The sequence below is a fragment of the Ambystoma mexicanum genome, chromosome 11 (genome assembly GCF_040938575.1).
Source record: "Ambystoma mexicanum isolate Mex_15411 chromosome 11, UKY_AmexF1_1, whole genome shotgun sequence".
NCBI lineage: Eukaryota > Metazoa > Chordata > Amphibia > Caudata > Ambystomatidae > Ambystoma > Ambystoma mexicanum.
In genome coordinates, this window is record NC_090934.1 from 737,472,237 (window position 1) to 737,495,714 (window position 23,478).

Consider the following 23,478-nt stretch of genomic DNA (forward strand, 5'->3'; position numbering starts at 1 on the left):
CTTCATTGTAGGAAAGATAATGCAAGGAAGCCTGGTAATGGCTGCAGAGAAAGAACATTCCCCAGTGATCAGACAAGGGGAGAGGTGTCCGGGTTAACACAAGGTTCCAGATCCCCTGTGATCAGACAAGGGGAGAGGTGTCCAGGTCAAACAAGGATCCAAATCCCTAGTGATCAGACGAGGGAGAGGTGTCCAGGTCAAACACAAGGGTCCAGATTCCCAAGTCATCAGATTAAGGGAGAGGTGTCCAGGTCAAATAAGGGTTCAGATCCCTAGTGATCAGGCGAGAGGAGAGGTATCCAGGTCAAACACAAGGGTCCAAATCCCTAGTGATCAGATGAGGGAGAGGTCTCCAGGTCAAACACAAGGGTCCAAATCCCTAGTGATCAGACGAGGGAGAGGTCTCCAGGTCAAACACAAGGGTCCACATCCCCAGTGATCAGACAAGGGGAGAGGTGTCCAGGTCAAACACAAGGGTCCAGATTTCTGATCATCAAGTCAATGGTGTGCCCCTACAGTGTGTGTGTGGGACATGGGATCCTTACAATCAGATCTAATATTTTCAAGCGGACATAGACAAATGGAGAACATTATTATAAAAAGAAAAGGTGAATATAAATATAAGTTCATTGTCACTAGCCATTGGGAGGCGGGGGGTTGTGGGGGCGGGGGAATACACCGAACAAGCAAAGGGTAAATGGTTTTGAAGCAATGGGCATCCATCATCGACACTGTCACAAGTTCAAATAAATATATATATATATATATATATATATGAGTGAATATTTCTCAGTCAAGCTGTGTGTGGTTTTAGTTTCCACCCAGTGGATCTTTGGCTGATGCTACAAGCTGCACACTGTATGTAAAGCTCTGGTGCTAGACAAGCTTTCAATCACATCAAATAGAGAGATTGTGTTTTGTACTGTAAATGGAATCATACCATGGCTTAATGGTCACACGGCTGTAAATAAGCAAATTATTCTCAAAGACTTGTGACACTGTCTCTCAAAAGGGAGAAAAGAAAGGAAGACAAATCTCATACTGTGACGATATCAGATTAAGAAGTCAAAATGTAGTGGGTGGGACTTCATATTGGCACAAGGCCATTTGCAAGCCCAAGACCCTTCAAAGGCATGCTCCATGGGTAGATTGGCCTCCTAGAGCCTATAGGTTCATGGATCACAACTGAAAGAAAACATGCATTTTTTTTTTAGCAAACACCTTTGGTGGGCACCCTAAACCCATACCCACTATGCATCATACGGGTTACTGACATGGTTTACATTGTAGTCCCTAATGCATAGAATGTGGAACTAATCTGGCATATTACAATGAATGCCGACTGATCTACAGCAGGCCCGGCTCTAGCAGGGGCGCCAGGGGGGCCAGGCCCCCCAAGGCCACCCCTTGCCCCCCCCCCTAGAAAGGGGGCATGCCAGTGGTGGTAAACAGCACTGGAATCCAGAGGGAGTATGGGCCTGAGGGGTGGATTTCACTCTACACATGCAGCAGCAACCAGGGTCGAACTGCGGCATAACATTGTCTCGGGCACCAATGAAAAAGTGGCCCACAGTGGAAAATGGGAATTCATCCTTTTGTGACACTGTTTTGAGTAGAACCCAAGGTTTTTTTTGGTTGTTAAAATGTGATGCAAATTGTGCATTTAAAAGAATATTTATTCAGCAACACTGGTCAAAACTACTAACCGCATAGTTTAGTTTATTATTTGTATGGCGCGCCATGCCCTGGAGCATCAGGGCGCAAACAGACAAGGATATGCTCAACTTGGTTACAGTTACATAAGAATAATACGAGGGTGCAGAAATATGCTGAGCTTGGTTACAGATATGCTCAGCTAGTTGCACGTACATGAAATAAGCAGATAGTATAGGCATCAACAGTGTTACAGTAAGCAATTATGTACAAGGAGCGATCAAGGAACAGGGGAGCAATCTCCTGCGTAGTCAAGGTCGCGAAATATGAATTATATACAGTTATGTACAGTGTGGCATATAGGGTCACGCAAGTTAACTTAGTTGGCTGTCCTTGGCTCTTAACCACCTAGTAAGGTTCAGTCTAAAGTTTGCGAAGGGCTGGGGTTCTCTGATGTCATGAGGGAGGGAGTTCCATAAGTGCGCAGCCTTAACCGGAAGCTATTTCCTCCTATGGTGGAAAGTTTGAAGCGCGGAACTTGGAGGCAATTGGCGTTGGCTGATCTAGTAGGTCTGGAAGAGGTTCTTTTGCGTAATCTGTCCGTGAGGTAGGGTGGAGCTTTGTTGTTAAAGCATTTGTGGGTGAGGGAGGCGATTTTGAGATGAATTTTGTCTGCGGTGGAGAGCCATTTGTATTCTCTTCTTAGAGGATATATGCTTGTTTCTATTCATTTTGAGTGCTGCTCTCAAGGCATTATTCTGAAGGACTTGAATTTTGTGGATGGTCTGTTTATTTGCCCCAATGTAGAGTCCATTACAATAGTCTAATTTGGAAAGTATCAAGGCTCTGGCAAGTGTAATGCAACTATCTGTGGAGAGGAATTGTTTGCTCACTCTGATAAGTTTGCATGTGTATGTAGTGGCAGAAGCTAAGGAGTTAACTTGTTTGGTAAAGTTCATGGTGGCGTCTAGGTAGAATCCAAGGGTTTTCACTTCGTTAGCTACTTTTATGTTGTTCCCGTCGATAATGAAGTTGTCATAATCGGGGCTAAGTTTGGATATGTAGGAGGTGGTGCCTAGGATGATAAGCTCAGTTTTATCATCGTTCAGGCATAAGCCGTGTGTGGCCATCCATGCCTGAACGATGCTATATATTCTGTTCACTAGGGCCAGGTCCTTGGCGTAGTCTCCCGAGAGTGGGAGGAGGATCTGGGTATCGTCTGCGTAGTTGGTGTAGGCGATACCCAGATGATCCATTTCATCGAAGAGGGGCTCGGTGAAGACATTGTAGAGGATGGGTGACACACAAGACCCTTGTGGTACACCGCAAGTTATGGGAATAGGATCTGCTGAGGCGGATGGAGCGAAGACTCTCATGGTCCGGTTACTTAGGAATGACTTAATCCAGATTATGGCTTCTTTAGAGAAGTGGGCTGCAGAGTCCAGGTGACTACAGAGGACTGTGTGGTCCACTAAGTCGAATGCTGCTGATAGGTCCAGAAGGAGAAGTAGGGGCAGCTTGGCCATTATCTCTGCATTCGTCTATTTGGGCCTTAAGGTCTATTAGCGCTGTCTCGGTCCCATGTTGTGGGCGGAATCCTGATTGACGGGTACCAAGTAAGTGGTTAGACTCTAGGAAGTTTTGTATTTGCATGTAAGCCACTTTATCTAGAATTTTTAGAAGAAAGGGCACAGTCGTGATGGGCCTGACATTGGTCGGAATGGCAGGGTCAAGGGTTTGTTTCTTTAGTAATGGCAGTACCCAAGATTCTTTTAAGTTGTTTGGGACTGAGCCTGAGGTAAAGGATGAGTTGATTAGTTTAGTTATAAATGGTGCTAATTCTCTTGCAGCATCCTTGATGAGTTGTGCTGGGCATTGGTCGCCTTTGCAGTTGGACGGTTTAAGTCCCAGGATGACCTTTTCTACCTCTATGTTCGATACCTTAGAAAAGCAGAATCGGGCTTCAATATTAGGCTGTGGAGGTGGCGCTGCGCTCTGAGGGATGTGGGGTGTTAGCGATGCCTTCTTGATGGCAATTTTGGTTTGTAGATTTGCTACTTTATTTGTTAGAGCATGTTGTATGCTCGAGCACCATTTTTTATCCTTAGTGCAGTTTTCTTGGGGTACAACGGGCGTTTCCAGTTCTTTCAGAATGCTGAACAGTTCTTTGACACTGGATTTTGAATTAGATATTCTAGTATTGTAGGTTTCTTGTTTGGCTAATAGTACTTCTTTCTTGTATTGGGAGGAGGCTTTGGAGAGGTTGAGCTTGTTATTGACTGATGGGGAGAGTCTCCATATAGTTTCAAGTTTTCTTTTAGCCAGCCTGAGATTTTTTAAATGGGGAGTGAACCATGAATTGAGGTGTTTTTTAGGTTTGCCATTTCTAAGCTTGAGCGGGACTATGTGATCAAGGGCTGAGGTCATGGCTACATTGTAATGTTCAACTAACAGATTTGGGTCCATACTGTCTGGTAGCGAATTCAATTTAGGTGTTATAACAGGCATCAGATTTTCCGCTGTTATTAGTTTTTTGTTTCTCGTGGGCAGGGGTGGGGCAGGTGAGGACAGGGCAGTAGCCCGGCTAGTTGTCACTGTGAATAATATCAGGTGGTGGTCAGTCCAGATCTGTGGTATAGAGTCCGTAATATTTACTTTGCAATTATGTTCTGCTATCCAATCAAGGATACGACCTTTGTTATGGGTAGGTAATTCCACTTTTTAGGAGAATCCTAGCTCTTTCAAGGTCAGAGCAATCGCTGTAGATTGGGTATCCTTGTTGTCATTGTAACCTAGATTAAAGTCGCCTAGCATTATTGTTTGGGATGTATTTTTTAGGTTATTGGACAGGGCTGTTGAGATGTCCTCGGCAAATGTTCAGATGGGACCTGGGGGTCTATAGATGAGGATGTTTAGGGTTTGGGAGCTGGCAATGGCTATTTTGACCGTGAGGCATTCACAGGATGGTATAGTGGGTGTGGTGATGATCCTCATGTCCAGGCTAGTTTTAGCTATGATTGCTAGACCTCCACCTCGGGAGGTGTGTCTGTCCGCTCGCAGAATTGTATAGTTATCTGGGACTGCTAGTGATAGGGCAGGGCCTGCCGCATCATGTAGCCAGGATTCTGAGATGGCCAGGAAGTCTAAGTTGTCTGTAAGAATGATATCGGATATCTCTGTAGCGTGTGCGACTAGCGACCTGGTGTTTATAAGCGCATAGTGAAGTAACTCATCAAACTGGCCCACATTGGCCCAAAAAAGGGCCCACTTTGAACCCAAAAAAACTTGCCCCACGCAAGCATTTTGTGTTTTTTGTTTGCCCATGGGCCTATTGCCCTATAGGCCAGTCCGAGTTTTGCACCAATTTCAGAGACATCATTCTGAGAGGCTGAACTGCAGGAGGCCCGGCCAGGATTTTGTTTGCCCTAGACAATGATTTATGCTCCACAACATGAAAGCACAAATGACCAGAGAGATGGAGGTCCATTCACATCTTTAAGTGGGGTAGCACAATTATTCAAGCATGCTGCCAACTATTTTCTCAAAACTAAAATCACAATTTCAGTTTCTGTAATTTAAAGTAAGTTTCTCTTTTGTGGCTATATAGCATCTTTTCACATCATGCTTAATAATATGGTTAACCATACCAAACAATCAATGACAGATGATGTTGCCTGAATACAGATTTCTGCAGAAGGTGCATCATCTTTTTTTATTATTTTTTTATTTTTTTTATTTGGTTTATTCAAACCTTTAAAAAGTGAAAGAAAACAAACAGGATCAGTCTTGTTATACTCGGACACTTTGCGTCATCTGTTAGAATTAACACCATATTAACTTTCAGTTCAGTTTCCGACCAGGCGCTCACGTTGGCGACTACGTTCAGAGTCTTGTTCAATTGTCATCAAGACATTCCTTCAAGGCCTGCAAGAAGATAACCAAAGCAAACATCAGTTTTCTGTCTGCCCCGTCAAACATGGCTTGCCACCAGTCGTCAGCATTCAATGTATGGTGCCTACTGATCAATGGACCCAAGATTAGTGTTCTCAGGTTCCGAAACTTTGGACAAAACAGCGTTAGATGCTTCAGTGTCTCCTTGTGTAGATTGCAGAAGCGACACGTCGGGTCCAGTTCGGCATAAAGCGCCCATGTGCTTAGGCGTTCTTTGGTTGTCAACATGTTAAGCCTGAGCTGCATATACAGAGATCTCGATTTTTGCTCAGGAAATCGAGATAAAGTAGGCTTGCAGCTCTCGATATGCTCTTGCTTCACTGCAGACCTTATTCAGTCTTGATGTTCGCCTTGAGTCACATATATGGCTCCAGTCAGATCTCCATAGCTTCTTCTTGGCCGAGTCCGGGTTGTCAATAAGGGGTTTTAAGGCAATGTCATGTTCTTTCAGGAATTCAAGACATTGCTCGTTCCACATTGATAACACGGTGTACACTTTACCATTACCAGGGTTATACAGTATTTTTACGAGATACTGGTGTTGTTACCATTGTTTTCCTGAATAAGTTTAGTAAGTTACAGCATACTCTTGCATGGATTGATATGAGACCCAATTTGTAACGTATGCAAACAGTCGAAGTTCCTTTAGGTAATTGTAGGACCCTGACCCAGAAGATGTTTTCCAGTGTGTTCCACAAGTCGTGTGAACACCCAAATGCGTTTTCCACACCATAGATTAGGGCCGACACTGCCTTTTGTTGATAAAAGGCAATGGTTGGCCTTGGAGAACATTTTCCATATTGTTTAATTATCATGGAAGCTTGACATGTCAGCTGCCGACACTTGCTTTTAGCGGAAGGTGCATCATCTAACTGGAGGCCCTTACAAATTACATTCAAAGTATATATTCTGCTACATTAACTACTTGAGTATAAGTGAAAAGATAAAGTTGGTAGTAATAAAAATGTAATTCAGGAGGGGAAAAGTGTAGTAAAATCAAATAGTGATAGATGCAAGGCTTTGAATTCAAAATTACCACTACCATTGCGCAACATTCCATGCCATTATTCTGTAGTATTTCTGTGCCATTACAGAAGGGGACAAGCCTTTAGCAAATGACTCCTGGTGCTGCCACCAAAAGGTGCAGTCCAATCTCAATTGCTAGGCCATGTCCCCTCTGCACTGGAACACAAGCCACATGCACGTGTAGGCCTTGTGGTCTAGCAGTTTGGGATTAGTGACATGGCCTGGGATGATTTGAAAACAATGGTATGGGTGGCTGGCCAGAACAATACCAGTGCTTATAATTGATTGAGATATTTGCCTACTAGGTACAAGCCAGAACTCATGCAGTGGAACACATAGGATGGAGATAAAATGTCTGGAGAAACACACATCCTATGAGCGAGTTTGGTCACTTACCCACCCAATGACTAGCCAGATCTATGTTAATGCCTATGGCATTACCACCAACTGCCTGCCCCTCGCCACCAAAACGTACCCTTTCTGGAACTGGTTGAGCAAGCTCCATCACAAAGTAACAACGCGTGTTGCTGTGTAGTGTTGTCCATTGCTACAGCAAAGCATTCTTTGGAGTGTTTTTAATTACTTAATTGCCTCTGTAAATGAGCTCCTGGTGTAATAAAAATCGATTAATGTGTGTCTTCAGCCAGTTGATTTTATAAGCAATATCTTTGTCAATGCCTCTATTCCTTGCACTGAAGTCCTGTCTAAAGCAAGCAACCACAAAGGCAACAGTGTTGGCTTGCAGATAGGTATTAGACCGACATTTGCCAAGCAATGCCATTATATGCCCTGGTACTCGCCGTTTTCCAGCTTTTCCCATCCTATGGCCAGGCAGTACTTGTGATGATTCACAGGTTATCACATCTCCCCAGAGGGTAGCCCTCCCCTATGAGGGGTAGGGAGGTGAGGCCCCAACCCAGCTGGTCCCTCTAGGGGTGGTAAAAAGTGGGAGGCCCTCATATGGGGAGACTTCGCTCATGGGGATGAGGATTCCCGTCCGTAAAAGGCCGCCCCCCACCCTTGTTCCCTGGAGCCATGACCCTATTACCTCCTCCTTCCTCCCAACCTGAAGCTACTAATGTGTGTTATTGTTAAGTCTCTACTATTGCATCTGTAAGGCCAGACAGGACTGATACGAGGAAGAGCCAAAGAAACAGACAACAGTAGAAGAAATTACCAAAGAACCTTGATGAGGTGGCCACTGTTAGGCTTCAAGGTAACTTCAAAGACATTTACGACAAACATGGCCGCTACACTGGGGCACGCCGAGCAATATAAAGTAAAGACCAAGGAAGGACTAAGTGTGTTCGGGAGCAGGAAGAGTAGTAAGGGACCCTGGTGTCCATAGTGCAGGGTCTGGGAAATTCAAACCAACTCTGCCCGAAGTGCTGAGAGACAGTTGGCCTCCGAAGAAGAAGCTGAAAGGAATTACATGAGCCGGAGCAAACCCGACTTGCTGCTGAAGCAGGAAGAATTCAGCCGTGGTGTGGCCTGGACGTGGACTGTGTGGTCCATAAAACACATCGACAATGCCACAATAACAGCTCAGCAGAGCCATACAGACCAAAGAGGAGCAAAGCAGGAAGACGCACTGAACACGTGTTGAACCGACAGTGACCTGAGACCCTGCGAAGAACCGGTTACGGTCCCCATGAAGATACAGTAACAGGAGCGAGAAAGCTGGGTGGGGTCCAGGGAGCGCAAAGAGTCAAGTATTCCTCAGGAGTGACTTCTATCACAGTAGTGATACCGAAAGAGCCAAGAGACAAGTATTCCCCTGGAGTGATCTCCTTCGTCACACTGGTGACAGAAGACAGCATAAATCTCAAAATTGCCTCAGGAATGAACTCCCACTCCCTCACCACAGTGGGCAACTCAACACATGTGAAAGGTACCAAAAGGATCAAGAACTTGCAGGGAGTAATCTCCCCAATAGTCAAGATATACAAATTCCTGACAAAGTGCCAGCAATAAGAAGAAGAGTTCATAAAGTCTTAACTGTTGTTCACCAATTATTGGGAGTAAGTAAATAGACATCTAAAGACTTGTACACAGAACTATCAAGGAACAGTCTCCAAGGCTCTTCCAGATAGACCGGGAAAAGTCATTTTCCTGGTCTAGGTATATTTGGTAAATCAGACCTTGATATCAGAGACTGTGTTTAAGTTAACCTAAGTTCATTGAACCCTTTTCTTCTTGGTTTATTTGTTAGTGTCGGGGATAGAGTAGGTGGTTTGGACAGAGAACAGTATTTTGGTTTCTTTTGACTTACATCCTGACGAGCACTCAAGTTATTTTGTGTTTGAGGTAGGGAAAACCCTTCTTCAAATAGGGAGAGACAGGTTCTTTTCTTTATTTGAATACAAGTCTATAGCCAAAATGATACCACCTTGTCCATCTCCGTACTCCATCACGCAACATACCCATATGGCAGTGCCTGGCAAATGCCTATCCATGCCTAATCAAACCCCAAAGCTGTTCGCTTCACCAATACATGTTGTCTTCAGTTTGTCTACCTAAGTGAACGTGTATATGCCCAGATGCGGGTGCCTTGCTTGCTATGCCTAGGAAATCAAGCTGCACCTCACTGAGTTGGTCCAACACGACCCTGCCTGAAAATGATAAGGCTAGCATGGCAAGTATGGACCAGTTTCAGATCTTCTCACGATTACTTTTCAGTGGGGGGTCTGACCTAAATAGAATGTATCTTGGTCTGTGTGGAATCCTAGTCTACTCTGCAGAAATGTTTCATGATTCAAACTGACTTGATAACCTCATACTGTTTTAGTAACGTACGAGTTTGCATTCAAACAGAATACATTTATGGATTTGACATTTGGCCAATGCCCATGCCTTCCTGCTTTGCCTTTCTCCCCTCAAATACAAACAGCCAAGGGTGCACAGGCCCACCCAGTGAGGTGTTATCTTTTTAACATGTATCAGAGGCAGATTATTTACAACAGGAAGTGATTGGAGATAATAAAAGGTAAATGGCAGTGGCCATTGCTGTGGCAGTTTTTTTATTTAAGTTATATAGGGTTTTAACAAGCTATTTAAGTGCGATTGTTGGTTGATTAGAAACTAAGGGGACAAAGAACAAGCTGTGTGAAACAACAACCTTGTCATGCATTTCATTGTGTCTGTATGAGATGTTTTGTATGTTCTCATTGATTTCTATGTTGCAGCTTGTAGGCTTCCATTCAGGATAGGGAAAATAAAGCTACAATCATAGGGGTCATTTTACAAGTCAAGCGGAGTGGATGTATTTATCACATGAGCTGCAGGATTTTGTATGATTTGGCAGGCGAAGTTGGAAAGAAGATGGGAGCTAACAAGGCCCCCCTACCAAATCCGATTGGCTTTCCACCAGCATGTATTTTTAAGTTGGCGGAAAACCAATGGATTCCTATGGGATCTGCCTGACTTTTACAACTGGTAAAAGCAGTCAGATCTCAAAGGAATTCATTGTGGATGATTCCCACAATCGTTAATTGTGGAAGTGATTTACACTTTTCCAGACACATGGTGGAAAGGTGAAGAGCAAAGGTGATTTTCACCTGTGTTTTACTCTTTACTTTTCCAGTACTTGGTGGAAACATGAACATTAATGAATGGTCCCTTTTGAAAAAAAGTGAAAACAGGAGTGGTCCCTTCCTGTACAATTTAAGATTCAAAATAAAATGCCCCCTTACTCTTTTCATCAACACGTTTCTACAATGATGAATACATTGTCAGGTTGATTTATCAAGTGACTTGTGCATGTTTTAAGTAATCTGTATCAAATGGAGTATTATTTTAGGCATTCAAAAGCAAACTTCAACACATATTTGTACCAACTTGAGCTTGGAAGATGTGTTCTTAAGAATCTAAATTTCAGGCTAGGCTCAAATTCTGGCTTTACCATTTAACCAAAGTGTGTGATCCTGGACAAATTATTTAATTTGACTATGCCTTGCCTGCTAAAAATAGGTGGCCCTAGAAGTGATTCAGTTCGCATTATAAGCTATTCCAAAATGTCTTGCTAAAGGTTTAATAGTTGGGCAGCACAGGCATTAGGACCCACCAACAACACACATCCACATCTTTCTTTGAAAATATCAGGCAACATTTATTGAACAATATGGTGTAATTCAATAAATCAAAGTAAACACATCAAACAAAAAGTCATCATGGAAAATTACATATTATAAACAGTATTTATATAGTATGTACCAGACAATGATGTACAGGGGCATGTCAGGTGAGCAAGGTAGTCTCCTCCCTGCCACACCCCACCAGGAGCAATACCAAGAGGCTGGAAACACCTCAACCTGCATCGTCTGCCTCCTGATGCAGCTCTCCAAGCCCTAGCATTCTATCCTACATGCCATCACTCCCTCGCACCCTCAACTTAATTAAAATGTGCTGCAAAAATGCAACCTAAGAGGTTATGTTTAAAATTTAATTTTGTAAGAAACAAAATCTCCTATTCCTTGCTTCAGTATTCTAGAGGGGGAGGGTCAATCTTTCACAACAAGATGGAGGTAGCACAAGCACCTCCTCCTGGGCCTGCTGGGAGTAGCCACAGTGTTCAGAAAGGCATTGCTGGGCGAACACCATCTGAGATGGTACAAAGACTAGGGGCCTCACTGCTCCGCCCTTTCAGAGGTGGAGGAGGTGGCATCACCCTCGATTTTCCCCAGCCAAGCCAAGAAAGGCATACTGGGGGCTGGTGGGAGTAGGGGGGAGTGGAGGTAAATGGAAATGGTGGTGAGAGGAGCTGAAGGAAGGTGACTTGGGGTGAAAGGTGAAGGAGGATTGGATATAATAGAAAGGGAAGAGCAGATGTGAAGGGAAGATAGGTAGCTTGATGTTGCAACACTATGTTCCTTGCTGCTCTTTTTGCTCTGTACTGTTTTTTATAGAGCGGTGCAAATGCATTTTTCCAGACTTGGAAATACATTTTTTGCTGGGTCACGGATGTGGGAATTCTGGTTCAACACCAGCACTTTATTTAGGGTACTCCTAGACCCACACCCATTGGAATTTGGGCCCCCCTGGTCACAAACCTGGCCCACCCAGTTAAAAATTCCTGGAGCCGGGCCTGATCTACAGAAACAGGAAAGCATACATAGGGCCTCATTATGAGTTTGGTGGTATCTGGCCAGTAAATGTGCCCAGATACCACCAAACTGTATTAGTTATCGTCACTTGGTCCACCGGCAAGTGGCAGCAACGGTTGTAAATCCCCATTCCACTGAGTCCGTGGAACTCCATGCCGGTAAGGCACCAGACTTCCCTCCAACTTTTAGCTGGAGATAAATCAAAGGCCCCATGAGCAAACTTGTAGTTGCAGCAACGTGCCAGTAAAGGTTATTACCGAACTAGCCAACTCGCAATGAGACCTGACTTTGCACTGCAGGTTTTAGTCAAGGGAAAATGGCCCCTACATTTGAATGTATTTGTTTATTGGGTATGTGCAGCGCACCCTTGAACCCGGAGCGTCCCTTCCAAAGGTGACAGGTGATTGACAGACTGATGGGATCTTATGGCAGAGTAGCTGTGGCGTGTCTGTAAGTGTGTGAGGGAGGGAAGCTGAAGAAGTAATGCAATGCATTAGCCACTCGCACACCTCCAGTTACCACCATGTCCCGCAAGCAAAGCTTGTCAGGGACACGTATTGCGCACACGCCTGGAGTAACTAGACCTGGGTCTGTTCCGCTACAAAGGGAAAAGGCGAAAGAGGTGAAGAAGAGAATCGAAAGAGCAGACAGCATAGAGGGGGACTTTTGGTCGATCAGGAATTTGGTGAAATTCTTGTATCGTCTTGGATGTGTGCTGGAGGTTCAGGCAAGAGGGCTTGGTGAAGCTACTGGGGGAGAATGGTAAGCCAGGCGTTAGTGTGCAAGTATAAGACCGATAGCAGACAAGGAACTGAAGTGCCCTGAGGGAGCAACAATGCCACAAACAGCGTGTTAAAATACAGGCACACACAATTACAGATATCTTGTTCTCCGACTTGCATTAACAAAAACAGAGTTCAACAGCAAGCCATTGTATCCTTTCTCAAGGCCCCTACCTTTCTGCGAGAAGCTCCAGCGGCGTGGCTGCTTGAGCCCAGCCCTTCACCATCCACACCGTGTCAAACACCGCAAAGAATCCTCTTGCGCAACCTGTGCCCATTGGCCAAAAGGGCTAAAAATATTTGCAGGTTAGGATTTTTTTTAAAACTGTAAACAAAATTAATCATTCAATCAACTGAGTGAGGAGCTTTCCAGACCTGAGAAACTGAACTCCAGTGCCACGCTCCATTGATGTTAAACGTACAACATGCCCCCCACCCGCAACCCTAGTAGATGATCAGCAAAGAGATTTTACATGATGGAGGATATCAGACACAGAGGCCGCAGCGAACACTTGCACATCCGTTTATTCAGGCATGCAATGGGACCTTTACTTTCTAGACCAGGGGTCTGCAACCTTTGGCTCTCCAGATGTTTTGGACTACAACTCCCATCCACTCTAGCTGGCAGAGTTAATGGTGAAGGATCGTGGGAGTCGTAGTGCAAAACATGTTGAGGGCCAGAGGTTGCAGACCCCTGTTCTAGACGCTTCTGTTCTACCACCACTTGCAGAGATACCAACGCGATGACAGCGTGAAAATTACACAAACACTGGGATGAACAATGCAGCTGAATAGTAGAAATACAGCACACTACCACTTATACAAGAATTCCACAGTGGCCATGATACAAGAAGGACATCGTCTATGTGATGTCGCCAACCACATGACAGTTCACACCAAACAAACATCCGTGCCTAACCTAAATGTGGAAATTCCCAACCTATTAACCAAACACATTCGTCAGATACGGTTCTCTGCACAGCCAAAAGTGCAGGAAAGATTATTGGGAAGTGGAGCCATTGTGATAATCCAATTCAAACAGAAATGGGCCCTCCTTTTGCCATCGTGTTCCCTTCAGTCAGGGATGTGAAGGACAACAAAACGCCAAAAAGACTTCAGTAAAAGGCCACTCCCATATAAGGGGTTTACCCTCCGTGAAAGACCGCTACTACACCAGGAACTCCCCCAGTATAAGATCGCACCTGCTTCGGTGGGCTCCTAGACACCAGTGCTTTCAGTAGAGGAACGCTTCATTGTGGACAATAGCCAAGCCGATGCAGAGTTATTTCTACGCAGCCCACAATTCAATTAGATTTTTTTTTTTATAATACGCCTAATACCAAAGAGGGTCCTATGCGCAGACCCTGGGTTCGAACCTGTGTTTCTCTGCGCCTTGCTTTCAAGATGAGGGCGTTGCCACTGAGCTATACTACCCGTCAATTATTTCCTCATCAACAGTAGGAACCAAAATGGACTAAATTATAAAAAACGCCAAATTCATTCAGATACCCCTAATATTCAATGCAAACATGTCACGATTATCTAGCAAAAGGCGGATGAATTGACATCTTATAACTACTTGTAGAGCCACCATGCTACTAAGAGCCCCTGACCCGACTACAGCGTCTTTGTATGGCATTATAGTGTCTTCTGCCTGTGGTGATCGCCCACTGAAAAGAATGGCAGCACATTGTGCCTCGCTGGCAGTGATGAATGGTGCAAGGAATGAATGGGACTTTGTTAGTTTTTGGGGTTGAATCTTTCGAGGGTACTCGGGAGGATAACTCAGGGGCAACGCGATTGCCTTGGAAGCAAGACGACACAAAGCAACACAGGTTTGATCCCAGAGTCCGCGCTTAGAAACTTCTGGGTATTAAGCGAGTTATAAATAAACCATTACAATTACTCCTTCACACCATCTGCAGACGCCCCCATTCCACTAATGTACTAAAACAAGAAACTAACAAAAACGCATCATTTACGTACCTCTAGAAGACTATCGCCAACAAGGGCAACCAAGAGATGATGGCCATGTCGCTCCCTTATTAGCGCAGCATTTTCAGACGCGTGCATGGATGTGAAGTCAAACATGGCCACGTCGGGCTGCCCATAGTGGTTAATGGCGTAGTCCAATGTAGGCAGCTGGTAGTTGGTTGCAAAGTCAGCAGCTTCTCTGGCATAAGAGAGAAGATTTTCCTGGTTGACGTTCTCCAGGCTGAGGAGCATCTCCGTGTCTATGTAATCCTGTGGCGGGGGCATATGGGTTCAAGGGTATAACGAGGCGAGATGCATTCTGTACAGGCTCGGGATGCACTTATTTGCATGCACATTTTAATGTTTATTTGCTTTACAAGGTCATCAGTCATACATCGCCATGCAAGTAAAGTAAGCCCTTCTTACACATCAGAATAGCATGCACTAACCACAGAATATGGAAAAAGTGAGACGTTTGGTAGAGGTAATCAAAACAGAAAAAAGAAAATGCAAACAATTGGGCGATCTTCAATGAGGAGCGCAGAACGGTTCTATGAGATCTCATCAAGGAGATTTGGTTGAATCCAAATCCATATAATGTCTTTACTTTTAATCCTTTTTGCCACAAATATATGCAGGGAGGAGATGGCCCCCAAAGCCCCACTGTGCCCTCCCACCTTCATTATTACCCTTGCCCCACTCTCCACATATATTTGTGGCCACATTCGGCCGAATAAATTCGATGATTTGGCTTCGACCAAATCTCCTGCGATGAATAACAATTTACTCTTACCTGGCAACGTTCTTTCGATGGGATGGTCCGACGATGTATTCCATATCAATGACATGTAATCACCACAGCTGTGCTGCTTCAGAAAATGTTCAGCGTCTGCGACGTCGATACGCCGCCCTCGAGGACCTCCTCCGATGGCCGACGTCACTGGATGTTATAAGTAGGACGCACAATGCCGTAGCCTCAGTTGTAGTTTTTTCCCAGAACGTGTGGCACCAGTCTGCCAGTCTGACACACAAAGCCTTGCGGAAACTAAGCTGCAATCGCATAAGAAATTCTGTAGCGGGGAAGGCAGGGAGGGAGCGATATGGAATACGTCGTGGGACCATCCCATCGAAAGAACGTTACCAGGTAAGAGAGTAACTTGTTCTTCGAGGGGATTGGGTCCTCTGACGTATTCCATATCAATGAAAGACTCCCAAAGCAGTACCAATGCAAGGAGGTGGGAAAAGAATTTAGAAAACAGAAATTTAGAATGCCCAATCAAATTGCAGAGTAAAGGACTGCCTTGCCAAAGGCCAGATCCTGCCCACGGATGGAATCAAGGGAGTAGTGACGTACAAAAGTATGTACCAAAGCCCAGGTGGCTGCATCACAGATGTTACGAATAGAAACCACCCCCTGTAGGGCAGTAGAGGCAGCCATACCCCTGGTAGAATGGGCCCGCAAGCCGACCGGTGGGTCCTTACCCGCCAAGCGGTAACACTCAAAAATAGCCAAAATAATCCAGCGAGAAAGTCTGTTTCGTCACAGCTTGTCCCAAACGCTTTCCAGGGGAAAAAAAGAAAAGTTGATCGTCCACTCTGACCTGGGACATGAGTGAAATATAAAAGTTTAATGCTCTCCTAGGATCAAGCCTATGGAGCCTCTCCTCTTCCTTACCAGGATGTGGAGGGGGATAAAATGCCGGAACAGCCTCCTTCTGGCCTAAATGAAATTCTGACACCACCTTCGGAAGAAAGAAGAATGAACTCTAAGGACAACCCTGTCTTTATGAAACAGTGAAGGGTGGCTTAACTGAATGTGCCTGTAACTCACTCACTCTGAGCGGAATTGACCGCAACTAAAAATACAGTTTAAGAGTTAACAGTCTCAAAGGGCATGAATGCCAAGGCTCAAATGGGGCACCCATCAGAAACATGAGAACAAGGTTCAAATCCCAACCGGGCACCTGGAAAGGTGACGGAGGGAACACATTAGTGAGCCCTTTCAGAAACTGAGAAATTAAAAGGAATTTAAAAATAGGAACACTCTTCAGACGAGCACTTAAATATGGACAGCGCCGCCAGGTAACCTTTAATGGTACCCACTTAAAGGCCCCTGTGGGCCAAAGAAAGCAAAAAAGACAGAACCATGGGAATGTCGCATGCAAAAGGAACCACATTCTTAACCCTGCACCAGTCGCAGAACGTATGGCAACGGTACAGGGACTTTGTTGCGGGCCGTCTGGCCCAGAGCAACACCTCCATCACGTCTTCAGGGAGGTCCTAATCCTTATACCTCAACCTTTCAGAAACCAAGTGTGAAGGTTGAGGGATCTGACCTCTGGATGGAGAACCTGACCGCCCTTCCGTGAGAGCAGATCGTCTCGGTAGGGAAGACGATGTGGAGGACAGATGGACAAGTCAAGAAGGTCCGGGTACCACGTCTTCCGGGCCCACGCCGGAGCAATGAGGATCATCCGGGAACCGAACCTCCGTAACCTCTGCAGTACTTGCAGGATGATGGGGACCGGAGGAAACTCGTACAGCAGTGGGAATGACCACTCCACCACAAACGCGTCTCCTAAGGCTCCTTTTGAAGGAAATTCCCGCAAGCAGAACCTCTCGCACTTCCGGTTGACACTGGAGGCGAAAAGATCCACTTGAGGGGTCCCCCAAAGGGCGAAGATCTCCAGGAGAATCTCCTGAGCCAACTTCCACTCGTGAGAGATCGCGCTCTGCCTGCTCAGAGCGTCCGCCGTCTCATTTTCGTCTCCGGCCAGATGAACTGCCGAGATTGAAACTTCCTGCTGGATTGCCCAGAACCAGATCTGCATCGCCTCCATGCACAGAGGAAGTGACCCTGCCCCCCCCCCCTTTTTGTTGAGGTAGTGCATGGCCACCATGTTTTCCGTCAGGATCAGGACATTCTTCCCTCGCACAGTCGGCATAAAAGCCTTCAGCGCTAGCCTGACGGCCCTCAGCTCCAACAGATTGATATGAGTCTGGACTCCGACGGAAACCAACGACCGCTGACTGTCAACTCGTTGGCATGCGCTCCCCATCCCGTGAGGGATGCGTCCGTCACGATCGTCCCCTCCGGCCAGGATAGCCAAAACCGAGCCCCCTTTATCAGATTGTCTACGACGTCCCACCACAGAAGGTCCTGGGTGACCGAGGACGGCACCTGAACAGGGCCCGACATCCTGCCAGAGGACTGAGACCACTGGAGCTCGAGTGCCCATTGCAAAGATCTCATCCGCAACCTGGCCTCTGGCACCGGAATAATGCAGGATGCCGTGAGGCCGAGCAATCTCAAGAACTCGAACGCTGGGAGACTCTGGGCAAGCTGAAACTTGTGCACCATCTGCTGAATGTGATGAGCCCCCACCTGGGGAGGAAAACACTGACCCAGGGACGTGTCGAGCACTGCTCCGATGTACTGGAGCCTCTGAGTTGGTGTCAAATGGGACTTCTTTAAGTTGAGGGAGGAGCCCAGATTGTGGAGGGAGAGCGCGCCCTGATCAACAAATCGTCCAGGTAGGGCTAGACGTGAATTCCCCCTTTCCTGAGGTGCGCTCCCACCACTACCATGAGCTTGGTGAAGACCCTCGGGCGGAGGTCAATCCGAACGGCAGGACCCGAAACTGTAAGTTCGAGTCGCCAACCGTGAACCTCAGGTACGTCTTGTGCTTAGGGTATCGGCACATGAAAATAGGCGTCCTTGAGGTCGAGAGACACCAACAAGTCCTGAGGTTGAAGGGCCTGGAGGACTTGAGAGAGAGAGAGTAACCATCTTGAACTTGTCCTTCTGGAGAAGTTTGTTCAAACCATGCAAGTCCATGATGGGTCTCAATCCCCCGTCTTTCTTAGAAATCAAAAAAAGAAGGGGAATACCATCCCTTGTTCCTCTCTGCTACAGGCACCAGTTCTATGGCGCCTTTCTCCAGCAGGGATTGAATTTCCTGCACAAGGAGCGGATCCGGACTCCTCAAAGAGAGATTCCCCGGTGGATTGTCTGGAGGCCTCTGCCGGAAAGGAAGACAGTAGCCGTGGGTTATGATCTCCAGAACCCACACATCTGAAGTAATGGCCCGCCACACTGCAAGATGCTGCGCCAACCTTCCCCCCAACCGGTGAACCATGAGACATGGCCTCATGACTGAGCTGAAGCGGCTGCGGCGTTGCCTGAGGGCAAAGAGGCAACATCCCGACCGGCCTTGGCATCTCGAGTACCTAGCTTTCCACCTCTGGCACTCCTACGGTGGCCCCTTTGACTGGCAGCTCCTCTCGCTTTACCAAAGGACTAGTGATAACGAAAGGAACCTCCCCTCCATTGCTGTCCCCTAGGACGAAAAGGCGGAGGTTGGCGAACTGCAGCGCCCAACGACTTTGCTGCAGCTTTGGAGGTCTGCAACCTCTCAAGGCGCTCGTCAGCCATGCTGCCAAAAAGATGTTCCCCGTCAAAGGGCATGTTGAGGAGCCGGGCCTGCACATCAGGAGCAAACCCAAACTTCCGCAACCATGCAAACCTGCGTGTCACGGTGCTCGCCGCCATGGACCGGCTGATGCAATCTGCCATGTCCAAACCCGACCGAACGGCCTCACACATGGCATCCTTACTATCCTGAAACATGGCAAGGAAACCATCCCGTTCATCCCCTTCGCCAATATGTTCAGCCGCTAAGGAAACAGTTCCACAGAGTGTGCGTAAAACGTGACAAGGCACATACGGAGTTGGCCGCCTGAAGCGCCATACCCCCTGAAGAAAACACTTTCTTCGCCCAGCCATCAAAACGCTTGTCGTCCCTATCAGTAGGGATGGTAGGATATGACACCTGCTTTGCCGGTGCTATAGCCGCCTGCACCACCAAACTCTCCGGAGTGGGGTGCTTGGTCAAGTAGCAGGGGTCTCTACTGGCTGGGCAGTATTTTCGTGGCAAAGACTTGCCCACTGCCGGGAGACTCTCCGTAGCAGTCCAAGCTGCCGCCACCCTCCTCTGTAGAGCCATATGGAACGGCAGTACCGGGTCAGTTCGTGGACCTTGGTCGAGGATATCCATAAGGTCATCCTGAAGAAAATCCCCTGGGGGAGCAGACCAACCCAAGTACTCTGTGACCCTGGACATAAGGCGCCGGTACGATGAGTCAGCATGAGTGCCAGGGTCAGGCCTACAAAACTCAACCTCTGGAGAGGTGTCCAGCCCACTAGCATCGTGCAGCGATTGCCGCAAGTCTTCAATCTGGCTATGGCCCGAGAAAATCTCGTACAGCACCGTATCCGGAACCATGCCATCATCAGAGCCCTCATCCACCTCCGAAATAAACTCAAGCTGGCGGAAAGAAGGCACAGAATCCGGAACAAAGCCATGCTTGGCCTTTGCCAGAGCCATTCTAGGCGGTTTCACCGAGCCCCGGGGAACCCCCGTCAAAACAGCCTCGAAAGGCGTTGAGTGAATCGGCATCGACGTGGAACGCGGCGCCGACAGCATCGATGGCACCGGCACAGTCCTCGAGTCCGGGGCCCCGAGCGTGTCCCTCGACAGCCTAGGCGCCGATGGCATCGACGACTTCTTCGAAGGTGGGGCCTCAAAAGAGTCAGTCGACGACCTCGGCTCCACCGGCATCAACGCCTTCCTTAAAGACACCACAGGTTCACACGGTATCTAGCGCGTCAAGGACCGGGACCTGGAACGGGCATGCCGAGAACGATTCCCCTTGTCCGAGCGGGAACTTTCCCGTGAATCGTGATGACCACCTGAGCCCGAAGGCATACGAGCAGCGTCTCTTGACCGATCACGACAGACCCCACTCGGAGGCGCGGACGGACCAGTGCCCTGCGATTCGAGAATCGCCAACATTTTTTTCCCGAAGGAAGCCCATTCCTCTGGCGTTGCGTGCTTGGTGGGGTAAGCGACGGGCGGAGTCCTCGGAAGAGGACAGGGAAGGCGACCGATGACGGCGCTTCCGGGCGTGCCTCAAAGAGGCAGAGGAGTGGCGGGACCGACTCCGGGACCGAGACCCACTGGACTTCCGACGACGACACGGAGAGTCGCCTCTCGAATCGTCCATTGAAAGCCCCGCAGACCTCGACTTCCGTGGCTTAGACACCTTACCTACTGATTAACTTCTTCTTGCGCTCCCGGAAGGCTTTGGACGTGAGCGACTGGCACTCGACACAGTCATCCGTGTCATGGGCCTCCCCGAGGCACCAGAGGCAGGCGTCGTGCGAGTCCGTAACCGACATCTTGGACCCACAGTCCCTGCACTTCTTAAAGCGCGGATGCGGTGTGGAAGACGAGGTAGACATCTTCATGAAGAAAGACTTGACAATACGAAAAAGGTTCGAAGAACCGAGAAAGAACAAGAACTCCAAAGAGTCGAGGCGTGCCGAGATCTCTGAAGCGAACACGTTCGCAGAAGAAACGGAACTGAGGCTACGGGCGTCGTGCGTCCTACTTATAACATCCAGTGACGTCGGCCATCGGAGGAGGTCCTCGAGGGCGGCATATCGATGTCATCGACGCAGGACGCAGATGCCGAAGATTTTCCGAAGCAGCACAGCTGTGGTGATTACATGTCATTGATATGGAACACGTCGGAGGACCCAATCCCCTCGAAACCTCCCTATCCCGAGCAGAACATATGATGGAAACGTTCAAGCTAAAACTTATCAACCACGACCTTGGGGCAGCATTTAGTTTCCTGTTTCAGCTCGTCTGTGCCATTACTAAAAGGGAGCATCCTTGTGATAATCCGGCAGCAAGGTGGCACAAACTGTTACACTGCAGCCCTTTGCACGAGACAAGTAGGAACCGTGCATGCAATTTAGTCTACTTGATGAGAACGCTTGGGTCACAGTGTGAAATTCGTCCATTTCTGCACAAACCCACTCCACAGAAGGAACACGTGGTGTTTGCACAGAATGTAACTTCATCAATTTGTCCAACTTTAGTCTCTAGGAGCAGGCAAAAGCCTACATCTGGCCAATACCTACTCCACTTACGGACACTCCACATTGCCATGCTACAAAGGCCAGCTTTGGCACTTCTGAATATTTTGCAAAATATTTTCCATAATTCTAGCTCATCCTGCCATTACAGAATAATAATTGGCAAAACTAACAGTTTGAGCTTTTGTGTAGGCATAGGATAGATATTTGCTAGGCATTGCCATAATGATAATATCTGGCTATTAGTCAAACAGTTGGTCATTTGTGCAATTATGTGGCCATAAAATACCAGTACCAGGCCTATCTAGTGCCTCTAAAAAGCCTAAACTGTGGGTTTTGCAAAATACTTAGTTTTCACAGGATGTCAGTGCAAATTAGAAAGATACATTAAGTGACTGAAGACACGCTTGGCTAAGCTAGTTTTATTACACCAGTAGTCATTTACAGCTGCAATTAAGCCAATCACTTACAGCAGGTTGCTCAGAAGCAACACTAGCAGACCACAGTTTGAAGTTGATGCTTGATCAAGAGATCAGGGCTGTGTGTTTTAGGTAAGGAGGGGCAGGTAACTGGTGGCCATGGCCATAGGGATAAGCATAGCCATGGGCAATCAATGGGTGGGCACATAACCAAATGCCCGCAGCCCACACGCGGTGTGTGTCCCTACTCAGATTGATATGTGCAATCCAATGCAATAGTTTCAGATTATATTTGCTGCTTAAGTGACACCTAATATCCCAAACTAAACAATGGGAATTAATCCAATCAAAATAATGGCATCTCAAGTAATCAGACTGAGCACCAGTGAGATTATTGGAAGCAAACTCATGTTAATGCATGCAATGCGCGTGTAGCCTGAGGGCAAGAGGAAGCCACACATGGTAACAATAGCGAGATTGTTTGCTTGGTGTCATTCACATTGGTTTTCCATTGTTGTCTGTGGTGTCTGCTAACGGTTCAGCAACAAAAGCCAAATCACAAGCAGATTTTAGGGCAACTAATGGCAGAACTGAACATCAGGCAGTTATAGGTCATGACCAGCTCGCATCAGTAAAGGCAAACCCGGTGGGATGGGGCGCAGGAGGACACAATGACCGAGCAGTGCCAACTTGCCCAGCGTTTCTCTGGCACTCAGGTGGCACACAGGAACAAACTGCTATGAAACGGTGCCAACAGAACAACCCAAGAACTGTAATAATGCTGACGAAGAACAAGTTACTTTCTTACCTGGTAACGTTCTTTCGATGGGATGGTCCGACGACGTATTCCATATCGCTCCCGCCCTGCCTTCCCCGCTGCAGAATTTCTTTTGCGATTGCAGCTTACGTTCCGCAAGGCTTTGTGTCTGACTGGCAGTTGACTTATGTCACACGTTCTGGGGGAAAAACCTATAACTGAGGCTATAGGCGTCGTGCGTCCTACTTATCACATCGGATGACGTCGGAGGAGGTCCTCGACGACGGCGCATCGACGTCATCGACGCAGGACGCAGACGCCGAAAAAGTTTCCGAAGCAGCACAGCTGTGGTGATTACATGTCATAGATATGGAATACGTCGGAGGACCCAATCCCCTCGAATATATATGGGATACATTACTCACCGTAATCGTATTTCTGATGCTTGTATCTGCTTAGATTCACATGCTGTGCATAGGCCGACATCTAGTGGAAGCTGCGGAGTATTACAGTTTGTTTTTCGAAACTCGAAAATGGGCGTCGACACAGGCGTGCCAGTAATACTATCCCTAGTGTGACGTCCACTGTACCCAAGATCCCTCACGCGTCTAGGATCCTCAGATTGTATTTTTTCTGACATGAGGAAGCATGAGGAGTAGCGTGAGTACAGATAATCCAAGCAGATAGAAAGGTAAGACTACAAGCAATCATGCGCCTTCTCTCGGAGGGGAGGAAGGGTGGGTCGCATGTGAATCTAAGCAGATACAAGCATCAGAAATACGATTACGGTGAGTAATGTATCCCTTCTGAGGCTTGTGGAATCTGCTTAGATCACATGCTGTGCATAGATTAGCGAGCAGTACCAGAA

The 23,478-nt window shown here is 47.1% G+C and overlaps 1 protein-coding gene across 5 annotated transcripts in view; it reads right to left on the minus strand.

Moving 5' to 3' along the window:
* Window positions 1-23,478, minus strand: part of MICAL2 (microtubule associated monooxygenase, calponin and LIM domain containing 2) — a 1,393,870-nt gene that overhangs the window by 975,211 nt on the left and 395,181 nt on the right. For all 5 annotated transcript variants that reach the window (XM_069623638.1, XM_069623637.1, XM_069623636.1 and 2 more), the window contains exons 8-9: window positions 14,501-14,758; window positions 12,689-12,804 (exon numbers count right to left, since the gene is read on the minus strand). In XM_069623638.1, the coding sequence (XP_069479739.1) occupies window positions 12,689-12,804; window positions 14,501-14,758 (374 nt within the window). The remainder of the gene's footprint in view (window positions 1-12,688; window positions 12,805-14,500; window positions 14,759-23,478) is intronic.